The sequence below is a fragment of the Thamnophis elegans genome, chromosome Z (assembly GCF_009769535.1).
Source record: "Thamnophis elegans isolate rThaEle1 chromosome Z, rThaEle1.pri, whole genome shotgun sequence".
NCBI classification, from domain to species: Eukaryota; Metazoa; Chordata; class Lepidosauria; order Squamata; family Colubridae; genus Thamnophis; species Thamnophis elegans.
The window spans coordinates 140,711,156-140,726,572 of NC_045558.1; the positions used below are offsets into that span (position 1 = coordinate 140,711,156).

Below are 15,417 nucleotides of genomic sequence, written 5' to 3' on the forward strand. Positions count from 1 at the left end.
CGACCAAAGTGGAGATGGCACTGAAAATGCATCCCCTCAAGTCGCGAGATTAAAATTTGGGCACTTTGAAAAAAAACATTCACAACGATTTTATTCGTTTGTGATATACCCCCCAAAATAAAATAAAATACAAAAAAAAATATAAAATGCAAAAGCGAAAAAGAGAAACGAGGAAGGGGGGGGGGGGAAACCAAACACGATTGACTTTCAACTCCCCTTTGAGTGCAGCAGAACAGGATAATGACATCAAAACCACAACTTTTTTGTGTTATACAAATTCGGGCGCTTGATAAAACGGTTGGTATATTTGTGACGATTGTGGCGTGTGTTTCCCGTGACCGTTTTGTGATGGTCTCAGCCAGATTCCAACACGCCTCGATGCAGAAAGCCCAGGCTCACTTAAACACGGCGTGATTCGCTTCATGAAGACAAGAGCTGTGGTGAAAAGGTGATAAAACCGGGCGCGACTTGCTCAATAACCGATGGAAATTCTACTCTTAATGGTGGTCGTAAGCCGAGGACCCGCCTGTTCCGCAAAGCAAGAAGCTGAGTGTTCTAACCCAGCCTTAGCAGAAGCAAGAAAGAGAAAAACACGAATAACACCCTCTTGTGAATTAATGGCATACACGGTTCCTGCAATTGCTCTTTATATGTTATCACCTCCAGTTGACTCAGAAGCAAGAAACATACAAAAAAAACCTCTTTATTTACCTCTTGGGAATTAATGGCATTCACCTACCGAAAAGCCCAGGCAAGAGTCCTTCAAGGAGTTAACTGCAGTACAGACCTTATCAGTTCCTTACGATAATTGCAAGGGGAGCTCCCAGGCTGGCAAGCAGTCTTTGTGGCACGAAACACAATGAGCAAAATCTTCAGAAATACGAACTGTTGTCTCCTATGACCACCACTCCCCTTTCCTTCTATTCATTCCCCAGCCAGGGAGGGGCCATTCAGTGTCCACATGTGCTTTGCTTCCCAAGGCGACTCCTTGTCCTCTGTTGTTCCTAACTGCTCTGCGCATACGCGCATCTGGAACAGGCCCCAGCTGTTCTTCTGCCTCACTCAGCAGTCTGCAAAGGGGAGGGGGCTTTTTCCACTCATTTCTGCCCTCCCCAGCCCCCAGGAGCTCTCTGAAAGCCTCCATAAGTGTATGCACGGCCATTTTGGTGAAGGGGGGGCTTCAGGAGGCAAAAAATGCTATATTTGGTGTATAAGACCCACCCAGATTTTCAGCCTCTCTTCTTTTTTGAGGAAAAAAGGTGTGTCTTATACTCCAAAATATGGTAGGTTGTCTCCCTCTTCCTTTGTGGCAGCCCCCCCCCCAATACTGAAAGACTGCTGTCATGTCCCCCCAGGCCTTCCTTTCTCCAGAGTAGCTATACCTAATTCCTATAACCGTTCTTCCTGTTTTAACTTCCAGTCCCCTAATCGTCTTTGTTGCTCTTCTCTGCACTCTTTCCAAAGCCCCAACCTCTTTTTTTTTTAGTATCATGGCAACCAAAACAATGCAATCTCTCTATATAAAAAATGGCTGTATGTATGTATGTTCCGGCATAACTCTGGAACACCTCGAGCAATTTCAACCAAACTTGGTACACAGATGACTTACTCTCTGGAGAAAAATACTGTGGGGGGTAAGACACCCCTAGAACCCCTCGGTGTGTGTGTTTTGTTAAGATACAGCCTGTTGTGGCTTAACCGGCTTCTACTATACAGCTGTGAAATGGCTTCTACTGTACAGTGCAGTGGAGTTGCCATGGTAACGGCTTCACAGTACTTGACAAGGGGGCTCCCTCTGATAAGGGGGAAAATTCAACATGAGAAATTTGGTCCAGACACTTACCTCTGATCAGGAGTTATCGGCTAGTAGTATAATACGGTATATAAGTCCTTATCTGGCACTTCTTTAACAGAAAGTTTAAAGCACAGCCAGGGTTTTCCAAATTGATTATATATTTCCTTTTATTTAGCTTATTAACAGTCAGTGTTTTATTTCCCTTCAAGGTTACAAAGCAGTCCAAAAAAGTTTGAGTCTACTCGGGGGCTTAGGGGATGGGGGGGGTTGCATGTTTAACTCCCGCGGGAGTAAATAAGGGGTAGTGTTTACACACACACGTGTGCATCGGCCTGAGTGGTCCTCCTGGGCATGACGCTGCACCATTACTTCAGCCATCATCTCTCCCTTCTTCCTCGGTAATAAAACCCGCTATTCATTCTGAGGTCCCTCCCAAAATGAGTTGCAACCGATCATAAAAATGGAAGATACGGGAAGTTCTCGATTTACAACAGTGGGTTTAGCGACCGAAGGTCCAACTAAAAAGCGACATTTTTTACAGTACAACCGTGGGCGGCATCTCCACGCTCACCGTGATTAAAATTCAGAGGCTTCCTGACTCATGTTTTACGACCGTTGCCGTGTCTCGCGGAGTTCCCATGTTACCGATTGACCCACTGCAGCGATTCACTTAACAGCCGTGGCAAGAAAATGGTGCCAAACTCGCTGAACTCTCCCTTAGCCGCAGACATTTGGGTCTCAATGGTGGTCGTAAATCAAGGACTATCTGTACATTCCAGTTTTGGGGATTGGGGGAACGGACCGCTGACGTCGTCTTCGTAGACAGCGGTCTTTTCAGTTTCTCTTCGCTGCGAGCTTCAATTAAGAATTTATCGGCCCAAGGTGACGATTGGACATTTTGGGAGCCCAGACCAAAAGTCACTGTCCGTGCAACGAAGAACATTGCTCGTCTCGTCTGATCTAGCCATCGGTTTCTTTCGGGGAGGGAAGGATTTGAAATAAGTCTTCGTTTTGAGGATTTGGTCACCTCTGGTCCAATGTCCTGAACGCAAGCCCTTTGCAACGAGAAGTGTGTCACGGACACAATTATTAAAAACGAGATGAATGCATAGGTTGAATCCTGTCTTGGACGTCAAGTCGGTAGACTCCGGGCCCTAATTCCCGTGTCGAGTATCGGTAAAACGGAAATAAAAACAGAATTCTCTCACACCAAACCCCCAAATCGTCCCTCGAAGAACTTTTTTTAAAAAATGGAGGATTAGCTTGACCTCCTAGCTAAGCATTTCGACACTCAACTCTTAACCCTGTATCCTTGAGTTTGTAAGCCCCCCCAAATCTTTCCATTGCCGAAAGCAGAAAGGGTATTAAAAATTCTCTTCCAGGGAGCAAATTTTCAGATTTTTCTTTCTCTCCTCGATAGTCCGCCGAGAATCGTCTGCCTGCTCGACTGAAATTTGTCTTAAATTTAAGATTTCAGTTCGTCTCTAGTGTAAATCAATAGCGAGTACATTAAATCTTCCTTGCTGCTACCAAATTCAGTGTTTTTTGACCTGAAGCACTTGAAGATGTAGGGACTTCAACTCCCAGAATTCCCCAGGTCGTTTTCCAGGAACAAAAATGGTGGACAATTGGCTTGACAATTGGATTCATTTAACCACTTAACAACCGTGATTTGCTTAACGAACACTGCCAAAAAAAGGTGGTGAAATTAAGTTGGTCACCCACTTAATGACCGGCACGATTTACAACCGTAATTTCGGTTTCCATTATGCTCCTACGTCTAGGACTATGTATTTTTTTTTCTATTTTGTCTGTTATTTAATTTCTGTTATTTTCAAGGCAGGCCGCAGGACACCCAAGGGCGTATAATATTATCCGTCCAAATGAAAAGGAATGAAAATTAACATAATTTTGTTAATTATCAAGGAAGTGGGGGAAAAAATAAACCCCACACCACCATCCTCAAGTTTGCAATGCAAATTTTTAAAAAGGCAACAGGCAGTTAAAGAGTTGAAGTCCATGCGTCTTTAAGTTTCCAAAATTGAGAGACGCTACGCTAGCTAATCATGGGGCAACTAGCTATGACTCCTAGTTTCCAATTTAAGTCCGTCCGTTTAAATAAACGAGTTTTTGCTGATGGGGCAGCCGAGATGAAGTGACTCCTTTCGTGCAACTTCAGAAACAGAAAAAGCCCGAATCTGAATTTCCCCCCCTTCCTCCTGGCTTCCATTCGGCTCTTGCGTTTGCTAGACGAGCCTACCCGTCGAGGCTCAAACCGAGCCCGCCATGGCATCAGCTGACGGGATTCGGGGTAGAGAGCAAGGGCACGTCGTCTCGCCGTGTCACACCGTGGGAGTCCCTGCGCGCGGACTCGCCGGCCCGCCGGAGCAGGGAGGGCCTCCGGTAAAGTTCTCCGTCGTGCAAGCTTTCGGGCAAGGGTTTGCGTTTAGTCTCGGGCAGCAGGAGCAGGCAAAGCAGCGCCAGGATGTTGAGGGAGGCCAAGACGATGTGTTCGAGGAAGGAGCCGTGCTGCTCTCGCACCCGCAACAGCGGGGCGCTCAGTCCTCCGAGAGAGGCCAGGGCCAGCGTGATGCCGAGACCCTTCCCTCTGCAGATGAAAAATTGAAAGATTAGCAGGAGCTTCAGGTTTACCGCAGGGGGGAAAGGATGCAGGAAGGAGGAAGAGAGAAAGGAGGGAGGAGAAAGGACAAGTGATAGGAAGGAGGGAAGAAGGATTAAGGAAGGAAAGGAGGGGGGAGGAAAGGAAAGAAGGAAGGAAAGAAGAGTGATGGAGGAAGGAAGGAAAAGAGATAAATAGGAAGGGAGGAAGAAGAAAGGAAAAGAGGAAGGAAAGGGACAGTAAAAAAGGAAGGAAGAAAAAAGAAAAGGAAAGAAGCAACAAGTACAGAGAAAGGCAGAATGGAAGAAGAAAGGAAAAGATGGATGGATGGGAGGAAGGTAGAAAGGAATGAGAAAGAAAAGAAAAATAGTAAGGGAAGGAGAGAGTTAGGAAGGAGAAATGAAAGGAAAGGGGATCGATGGATGGAAGGAAGGAAGGAAGAAGGGAACAAAGGAAGGAGAAAAAGCTGTAATCATGAGGACTAGACACTTGAAGGCAAAATGGGTGGATGAAAAGCTAAGGAAGGGTGTAAATTTACACTGGAGATTTCTCCCTGCCTCCCCGAAAGCTGTTTTTCTGTGCTATAACTCAGCAACCGCCTAACCTCTCTGGGTTGATGGCCCAGTGCAGTGGGGAGGGAGGGCAAGAGGGAATGATTTGGGGCGAAGTGCAGGTGTGAGCACACAGCTTCATTTGTGAGAGTGGCGGGGAACCCCTCCCTATTCTCTTGGGAGGGGGGGCTTTTCCCGCTGACCTGATTACGGTAGGGATGACTTCGGCAGCGAAGAAGATGCTGAGGGAGCCGGCTGTGTGGGAAGTGAAGAGTCCGAGAATGGAAAACGTTCTTCGGGCTGTGTTGTTGAGATCTGTAATGGAAGGCAAAACGGAAGGTGTGAAAATGACCCAAAAAGGGAGAGAAGGGGAAGTCAAACAGGCCGGGGCTGCTGGGAGTTGTAGTCCAACATCTGGACAGCAGCACATTCCCAAAAGCAGGATGACCCTGCAACAGCCATTTATAGCTATCTCATCAGAGAGAGAGAAAAGGCGTTTGATAAAGTTAAATGGCAAATTTCAAAGTTTTCTTGGATCAATCCTCCCAATTTTTCTATTTCCCAGGGAGGCTTTAACATAGATTTTATTTTTTAAATTCTCCTCCTGAAATTTAAAGGTGATTTTAAGAATTGATTTCTTTTAATAGGAGAAAGGCATATTGTTTCTTTTTATTTGTCCTACAACTGAACGGCAAGATTTATGGCTTGACAACCACGGATAATTAATTTGGAGTAGCACTTTTCGGTACAACGATCTTTGCAATAAACTCATTTATTCTATTTATAACTTACTCCGACCAATTTATAGCTTACTTGGTAACTTATTTCTCAACCTTGATAACTTGAGCACCTGTGGACTTTGACTCCCAGAATCCCCCAGCCAGCATGTCCACAGGTTGGACTAGAAGACCTCTAAGGTCCCTTCAAATGCTTCTGTTCCGTTCTACTTTATTCTAGGGGGGTTAGAGTAGAAGACCTCTAAGGTCTATTCTATTCTATTTTCTACTCTATTCCACACTCTATTCTACTTTATATTCTATTCTATTCTATATTCTATTCCATTCCACTCGACTCTACATTCTCTTCTCTTCTACTTTACTCTATATTGTATTGTATTGTATTCTACTCTATTCTATATTCTATTCTACTTTCTATTCTATTTTATTCTATACCCTATTCTATATTCTATTCTATTCTACTTTACTCTATTCTATATTCTATTCTACTTTCTATTCTATTCTACTCTACATTCTATTCTATTGTACTTTACTTTATATTGTCTTGTACTGTATTGCATTCTATTCTATATTCTATTCTACATTCTATTATTTTCTACTCTACTCTATATTCTATTCTATTCTACTTTACTCTGTACTCTATTCTATTCTTCTTTATATATTCTATTCTAGTCTATATTCTATTCTATTCTACTCTATATTCTATTCTACTTTACTCTATATTCTATTCTACTTTCTATTCTATTCTATACTTACTCTATATTCTATTCTATTCTACTTTATTCTATATTCTATTCTACTTTCTATTCTATTCTACTCTACATTCTATTCTACTTTACTTTATATTGTATTGTACTGTATTGCATTCTATTCTACATTCTATTCTACTTTACATTCTATTATGTTCTACTCTACTCTATATTCTATTCTATTCTACTTTACTCTGTACTCTATTCTGTTCTACTTTATATATTCTATTCTAGTCTATATTCTATTCTATTCTATATTCTATTCTACTTTATTCTATATTCTACTTTCTATTCTACTTTCTATTCTATTCTATTCTATATTGTATTGTACTGTATTGCATTCTATTCTATATTCTATTGTACTTTACATTCTATTATTTTCTACTCTACTCTACACTATATTCTATTCTATTCTATATTCTATTCTATATTCTATTCTATTGTACTGTATTGTATTCTATATTCTATTCTACTTTCTATTCTATTCTACATTCTATTCTATACTACTTTACTCTATATTCCATTCTATTCTACTCTATATTCTATTCTATTCTACTTTACTCTATATTCTATTCTATTGTACTATATTGTATTCTATTCTATATTCTATTCCACTTTATTCTATTCTATTCTACTCTATATCCTATCCTATCCTATCCTACTCTATTCTAGCTTTACATCTTAGGCTGAAGATTTTCCTTAGAAATTGAGCCTGGGGTGCTTACATTCTCCCAGCCCCAGCAGGATCAGAGAGGAGATGCCAGTCAGGGTGGTGGTGAGGAGCAAAATCCCGCGACGTCCATACCGGTGTACGGTGAGGCACAGAAAGAGGCAGCCGAGACCGGCGCTGCCAGCCGACAACAGGAAGGGGAAGTAGAACTTGGCGCGTGGGTCGTCCATCGACTCCCAGGCCTGTTGGTAGCAGTGGGAGATCGCGTGGGCTATGAATCTGGAGGAGAGCGAGCCGAAGGGAGAAACCAAAAATAGGCTTAAGCTTAGGTTCAGGGTCTCAAAAGCACGAGAACAAACCAGGATACCCCAGACCCAATTAGGACGGAAGGAAGAATCTCACCGTCGTTAAAAGGACCCACAAGAGACAAATAAGGAAGTCTCTTTGGTCTAGTGGCTAAGGCACCAGACTAGAAAGCAAGGAACCGTGAGTTCGAATCCTGCCCATAGGCATGAAAGATGGCTGGGTGACTTTGTGCCAATCACCAGGAGACCATGAGATCTAGTTCTACCTAAGGCATGAATGCTGGCTGGGTGACTTTGGGCTAATCACCAGGAGACGGGGAGTTCTAGTCCTGCCTCAAGAGCCGAGGTGGCGCAGTGGTTAGGGTGCAGTACTGCAGGCCACTTCAGCTGACTGCTATCTGCAGTTCAGAGGTTCAAATCTCACAGGCTCAAAGGTTGACTCAGCCTTCCATCCTTCCGAGGTGGGTGAAATGAGGACCCAGATTGTTGGGGGCGATATGCTGACTCTGTAAACCGCTTAGAGAGGGCTGAAAGCCCTATGAAGCGGTATATAAGTCTAACTGCTATTGCTATTGCTATTGCTTAAGCATGAAAGACAACTGGGTGACTTTGGGCCAATCACCAGGAGACATGGAGTTCTAGTCCCACCTTAAAGATAATTGGGTGACTTTGGCCCAATCACCAGGAGACAGGGAGTTCTAGTCCCACCTTAAAGATAATTGGGTGACTTTGGCCCAATCACCAGGAGACAGGGAGTTCTAGTCCCACCTTAAAGATAATTGGGTGACTTTGGCCCAATCACCAGGAGACAGGGACTTCTAGTCCTGCCTTATTCTTGAAAGACAATTGGATGACTTTGGGCCAACCACCAGGAGACGGGGAGTTCTAGTCCTGCCTTAAGCATGAAAGACAACTGGGTAACCTTTGGCCAATCACCAGGAGCGGGGAGTTCTAGTCCCACATAATGCACGAAAGACAACATGGATGACTTTGGTCCAATCACCAGGAGACGGGGAGTTCTAGTCCCACCTTATGTATGAAAGATAACTGGGTAACCTTTGGCCAATCACCAGGAGATGGGGAGTTCTAGTCCCGCCTTATGCATGAAAAACAACTGGGTAACCTTTGGCCAATCACCAGGAGACAGGGAGTTCTAGTCCCACCTTATGTATGAAAGATAACTGGGTAACCTTTGGCCAATCACCAGGAGATGGGGAGTTCTACTCCCGCCTTATGCATGAAAAACAACTGGGTAACCTTTGGCCAATCACCAGGAGACAGGGAGTTCTAGTCCCACCTTATGCATGAAAGATAACTAGGTAACCTTTGGCCAATCACCAGGAGACGGGGAGTTCTAGTCCCACCTTATGCATGAAAGACAACTGGGTAACCTTTGGCCAATCACCAGGAGAGGGGGAGTTCTAGTCCCACCTTATGCATGAAAGACTACTGGGTAACCTTTGGCCAATCACAGGAGCGGGGAGTTCTAGTCCCACCTTATGCATGAAAGACAACTGGGTAACCTTTGGCCAATCACGAGGAGCGGGGAGTTCTAGTCCCACATAATGCACGAAAGACAACATGGGTGACTTTGGTCCAATCACCGGGAGCAGGGAGTTCTAGTCCCACCTTATGCATGAAAAACTACTGGGTAACCTTTGGCCAATCACAGGAGCGGGGAGTTCTAGTCCCACCTTATGCATGAAAGACTACTGGGTAACCTTTGGCCAATCACCAGGAGACGGGGAGTTCTAGTCCCACCTTATGCATGAAAGACAACATGGGTGACTTTGGTCCAATCACCAGGAGACAGGGAGTTCTAGTCCTACCTTAAGCATGAAAGACAACTTGGGTGACTTTGGTTCAATCGCCAGGCAACAGGGAGTTCTCGTCTCACATTAGGCATGAATTATTTATTTTAAAAAAATAAAGGCAGGCGATATAAATGAAATAAATAAATCTGAAAGCAGAGCTCCCTAAAAAATGTATGCTACCACCTTGCCTCTTTTACCAAGGTTTCTACACCTCTCAGCCACCCCCAAGTCTACCCCACCATTCCTGAAGCCTCCATAGGGTCTAGCAGCATGCGAAGTTCAACTTACGTGGTAAAACCAAGGATCAGAATGTTTTTCCAGATGTTCCTGCAGGACAGGAGGGTGCGGAGTGAAATCTGGGCAGCTGCAGGCAGATGGCAAACGTTGTCCAGCTCTGCAGGGTTGGCGGGAGATGGGAGGGGACAGATCAGACAGGGGAGGAAGGGAAATCGAAGGTCCATCAGTGGAGATGTTATCACACCATCCACACAAACAGAGAGCGGATGTCTAGAGCAGTGTTTCGCAACCTCAGCAGCTTAAAGTTGTGTGGACTTCAATTCCCAGAATTCCCCAGCCACGCTTAAACACTGTCTTAAAGGCCCCAAAACCAGCCATGGGGATTCTGGGAGTTGAAGTCCACCCATCTTCAAATGGCCATGGCTGAAAAAACACTGTCTTAAAGGCCCCAAAAGCAGCCATGGGGATTCTGGGAGTTGAAGTCCACCCATCTTCAAATGGCCAAGGCTGAAAAACACTGTCTTAAAGGCCCCAAAACCAGCCATGGGAATTCTGGGAGTTGAAGTCCAGTCATCTTCAAATGGCCACTGCTGAAAAACACTGTCTTAAAGGACCCCAAAACCAGCCATGGGAATTCTGGGAGTTGAAGTCCACCCATCTTCAAATGGCCACTGCTGAAAAACACTGTCTTAAAGGCCCCAAAAGCAGCCATGGGGATTCTGGGAGTTGAAGTCCACCCATCTTCAAATGGCCAAGGCTGAAAAACACTGTCTTAAAGGCCCCAAAACCAGCCATGGGAATTCTGGGAGTTGAAGTCCACCCATCTTCAAATGGCCACTGCTGAAAAACACTGTCTTAAAGGCCCCAAAAGCAGCCATGGGAATTCTGGGAGTTGAAGTCCACCCATCTTCAAATGGCCAAGGCTGAAAAACACTGTCTTAAAGGCCCCCAAAACCAGCCATGGGAATTCTGGGAGTTGAAGTCCACCCATCTTCAAATGGCCAAGGCTGAAAAACACTGTCTTAAAGCCCCCAAAACCAGCCATGGGAATTCTGGGAGTTGAAGTCCACCCATCTTCAAATGGCCACTGCTGAAAAAACACTGTCTTAAAGGCCCCAAAACCAGCCATGGGAATTCTGGGAGTTGAAGTCCACCCATCTTCAAATGGCCAAGGCTGAAAAAACACTGTTTTAAAGGCCCCAAAACCAACCATGGGGATTCTGGGAGTTGAAGTCCACCCATCTTCAAATGGCCACTGCTGAAAAGCACTGTCTTAAAGGCCTCAAAACCAGCCATGGGGATTCTGGGAGTTGAAGTCCACCATCTTGAAGCAGCCGAGGCTGAAAAGCACGGTCTTAAAGACCCCAAAAGCAGCCATGGGGATTCTGGGAGTTGAAGTCCAGTCATCTTCAAATGGCCAAGGCTGAAAAACACTGTCTTAAAGGACCCCAAAACCAGCCATGGGAATTCTGGGAGTTGAAGTCCACCCATCTTCAAATGGCCATGCTGAAAAACACTGTCTTAAAGGCCCCAAAAGCAGCCATGGGGATTCTGGGAGTTGAAGTCCACCCATCTTCAAATGGCCAAGGCTGAAAAACACTGTCTTAAAGGCCCCAAAACCAGCCATGGGAATTCTGGGAGTTGAAGTCCACCCATCTTCAAATGGCCACTGCTGAAAAACACTGTCTTAAAGGCCCCAAAAGCAGCCATGGGAATTCTGGGAGTTGAAGTCCACCCATCTTCAAATGGCCAAGGCTGAAAAACACTGTCTTAAAGGCCCCCAAAACCAGCCATGGGAATTCTGGGAGTTGAAGTCCACCCATCTTCAAATGGCCAAGGCTGAAAAACACTGTCTTAAAGGCCCCAAAACCAGCCATGGGAATTCTGGGAGTTGAAGTCCACCCATCTTCAAATGGCCACTGCTGAAAAAAACACTGTCTTAAAGGCCCCAAAACCAGCCATGGGAATTCTGGGAGTTGAAGTCCACCCATCTTCAAATGGCCAAGGCTGAAAAACACTGTTTTAAAGGCCCCAAAACCAACCATGGGGATTCTGGGAGTTGAAGTCCACCCATCTTCAAATGGCCACTGCTGAAAAAACACTGTCTTAAAGGCCCCAAAACCAACCATGGGGATTCTGGGAGTTGAAGTCCACCCATCTTCAAATGGCCAAGGCTGAAAAGCACTGTCTTAAAGGCCTCAAAACCAGCCATGGGGATTCTGGGAGTTGAAGTCCACCATCTTGAAGCAGCCGAGGCTGAAAAGCACGGTCTTAAAGACCCCAAAAGCAGCCATGGGGATTCTGGGAGTTGAAGTCCACCCATCTTCAAATGGCCATGGCTGACAAACACTGTCTTAAAGGCCCCCAAAACCAGCCATGGGAATTCTGGGAGTTGAAGTCCACCCATCTTCAAATGGCCAAGGCTGAAAAACACTGTCTTAAAGGCCCCAAAACCAGCCATGGGAATTCTGGGAGTTGAAGTCCAGTCATCTTCAAATGGCCACTGCTGAAAAACACTGTCTTAAAGGACCCCAAAACCAGCCATGGGAATTCTGGGAGTTGAAGTCCACCCATCTTCAAATGGCCACTGCTGAAAAACACTGTCTTAAAGGCCCCAAAAGCAGCCATGGGGATTCTGGGAGTTGAAGTCCACCCATCTTCAAATGGCCAAGGCTGAAAAACACTGTCTTAAAGGCCCCAAAACCAGCCATGGGAATTCTGGGAGTTGAAGTCCACCCATCTTCAAATGGCCACTGCTGAAAAACACTGTCTTAAAGGCCCCAAAAGCAGCCATGGGAATTCTGGGAGTTGAAGTCCACCCATCTTCAAATGGCCAAGGCTGAAAAACACTGTCTTAAAGGCCCCCAAAACCAGCCATGGGAATTCTGGGAGTTGAAGTCCACCCATCTTCAAATGGCCAAGGCTGAAAAACACTGTCTTAAAGCCCCCAAAACCAGCCATGGGAATTCTGGGAGTTGAAGTCCACCCATCTTCAAATGGCCACTGCTGAAAAAACACTGTCTTAAAGGCCCCAAAACCAGCCATGGGAATTCTGGGAGTTGAAGTCCACCCATCTTCAAATGGCCAAGGCTGAAAAACACTGTTTTAAAGGCCCCAAAACCAACCATGGGGATTCTGGGAGTTGAAGTCCACCCATCTTCAAATGGCCACTGCTGAAAAGCACTGTCTTAAAGGCCTCAAAACCAGCCATGGGGATTCTGGGAGTTGAAGTCCACCATCTTGAAGCAGCCGAGGCTGAAAAGCACGGTCTTAAAGACCCCAAAAGCAGCCATGGGGATTCTGGGAGTTGAAGTCCACCCATCTTCAAATGGCCAAGGGTGAAAAACACTGTCTTAAAGGCCCCCAAAACCAGCCATGGGAATTCTGGGAGTTGAAGTCCACCCATCTTCAAATGGCCATGGCTGAAAAAACACTGTCTTAAAGGCCCCAAAAGCAGCCATGGGGATTCTGGGAGTTGAAGTCCACCCATCTTCAAATGGCCAAGGCTGAAAAACACTGTCTTAAAGGCCCCAAAACCAGCCATGGGAATTCTGGGAGTTGAAGTCCAGTCATCTTCAAATGGCCAAGGCTGAAAAACACTGTCTTAAAGGACCCCAAAACCAGCCATGGGAATTCTGGGAGTTGAAGTCCACCCATCTTCAAATGGCCACTGCTGAAAAACACTGTCTTAAAGGCCCCAAAAGCAGCCATGGGGATTCTGGGAGTTGAAGTCCACCCATCTTCAAATGGCCAAGGCTGAAAAACACTGTCTTAAAGGCCCCAAAACCAGCCATGGGAATTCTGGGAGTTGAAGTCCACCCATCTTCAAATGGCCACTGCTGAAAAACACTGTCTTAAAGGCCCCAAAAGCAGCCATGGGAATTCTGGGAGTTGAAGTCCACCCATCTTCAAATGGCCAAGGCTGAAAAACACTGTCTTAAAGGCCCCCAAAACCAGCCATGGGAATTCTGGGAGTTGAAGTCCACCCATCTTCAAATGGCCAAGGCTGAAAAACACTGTCTTAAAGGCCCCAAAACCAGCCATGGGAATTCTGGGAGTTGAAGTCCACCCATCTTCAAATGGCCACTGCTGAAAAAACACTGTCTTAAAGGCCCCAAAACCAGCCATGGGAATTCTGGGAGTTGAAGTCCACCCATCTTCAAATGGCCAAGGCTGAAAAACACTGTTTTAAAGGCCCCAAAACCAACCATGGGGATTCTGGGAGTTGAAGTCCACCCATCTTCAAATGGCCACTGCTGAAAAAACACTGTCTTAAAGGCCCCAAAACCAACCATGGGGATTCTGGGAGTTGAAGTCCACCCATCTTCAAATGGCCAAGGCTGAAAAGCACTATCTTAAAGGCCTCAAAACCAGCCATGGGGATTCTGGGAGTTGAAGTCCACCATCTTGAAGCAGCCGAGGCTGAAAAGCACGGTCTTAAAGACCCCAAAAGCAGCCATGGGGATTCTGGGAGTTGAAGTCCACCCATCTTCAAATGGCCATGGCTGACAAACACTGTCTTAAAGGCCCCCAAAACCAGCCATGGGAATTCTGGGAGTTGAAGTCCACCCATCTTCAAATGGCCACTGCTGAAAAACACTGTCTTAAAGGCCCCAAAAGCAGCCATGGGGATTCTGGGAGTTGAAGTCCACCCATCTTCAAATGGCCAAGGCTGAAAAACACTGTCTTAAAGGCCCCAAAACCAGCCATGGGAATTCTGGGAGTTGAAGTCCACCCATCTTCAAATGGCCACTGCTGAAAAACACTGTCTTAAAGGCCCCAAAAGCAGCCATGGGAATTCTGGGAGTTGAAGTCCACCCATCTTCAAATGGCCAAGGCTGAAAAACACTGTCTTAAAGGCCCCAAAACCAGCCATGGGAATTCTGGGAGTTGAAGTCCACCCATCTTCAAATGGCCACTGCTGAAAAAACACTGTCTTAAAGGCCCCAAAACCAGCCATGGGAATTCTGGGAGTTGAAGTCCACCCATCTTCAAATGGCCACTGCTGAAAAAACACTGTCTTAAAGGCCCCAAAACCAGCCATGGGAATTCTGGGAGTTGAAGTCCACCCATCTTCAAATGGCCAAGGCTGAAAAACACTGTTTTAAAGGCCCCAAAACCAACCATGGGGATTCTGGGAGTTGAAGTCCACCCATCTTCAAATGGCCACTGCTGAAAAACACTGTCTTAAAGGCCCCAAAAGCAGCCATGGGGATTCTGGGAGTTGAAGTCCACCCATCTTCAAATGGCCAAGGCTGAAAAACACTGTCTTAAAGGCCCCAAAACCAGCCATGGGAATTCTGGGAGTTGAAGTCCACCCATCTTCAAATGGCCACTGCTGAAAAACACTGTCTTAAAGGCCCCAAAAGCAGCCATGGGAATTCTGGGAGTTGAAGTCCACCCATCTTCAAATGGCCACTGCTGAAAAACACTGTCTTAAAGGCCCCAAAACCAGCCATGGGGATTCTGGGAGTTGAAGTCCACCCATCTTCAAATGGCCAAGGCTGAAAAACACTGTCTTAAAGGCCCCAAAACCAGCCATGGGAATTCTGGGAGTTGAAGTCCACCCATCTTCAAATGGCCACTGCTGAAAAACACTGTCTTAAAGGCCCCAAAACCAGCCATGGGAATTCTGGGAGTTGAAGTCCACCCATCTTCAAATGGCCAAGGCTGAAAAACACTGTCTTAAAGGCCCCAAAACCAGCCATGGGAATTCTGGGAGTTGAAGTCCACCCATCTTCAAATGGCCACTGCTGAAAAAACACTGTCTTAAAGGCCCCAAAACCAGCCATGGGAATTCTGGGAGTTGAAGTCCACCCATCTTCAAATGGCCAAGGCTGAAAAACACTGTTTTAAAGGCCCCAAAACCAACCATGGGGATTCTGGGAGTTGAAGTCCACCCATCTTCAAATGGCCACTGCTGAAAAAACACTGTCTTA

The 15,417-nt window shown here is 45.8% G+C and overlaps 1 protein-coding gene across 1 annotated transcript in view; it reads right to left on the reverse strand.

The window, feature by feature from the left end:
* Positions 1 to 1,944: 1,944 nt before the first annotated feature.
* The window catches only part of SLC22A17 (solute carrier family 22 member 17), a 28,277-nt gene continuing 14,804 nt past the window's right edge, over positions 1,945 to 15,417 (reverse strand). The window contains exons 7-10 of the mRNA XM_032236678.1: positions 9,530 to 9,635; positions 7,178 to 7,401; positions 5,170 to 5,281; positions 1,945 to 4,403 (exon numbers count right to left, since the gene is read on the reverse strand). Coding sequence (XP_032092569.1) covers positions 4,088 to 4,403; positions 5,170 to 5,281; positions 7,178 to 7,401; positions 9,530 to 9,635 — 758 coding nt within the window. The 3' untranslated portion in view covers positions 1,945 to 4,087. The remainder of the gene's footprint in view (positions 4,404 to 5,169; positions 5,282 to 7,177; positions 7,402 to 9,529; positions 9,636 to 15,417) is intronic.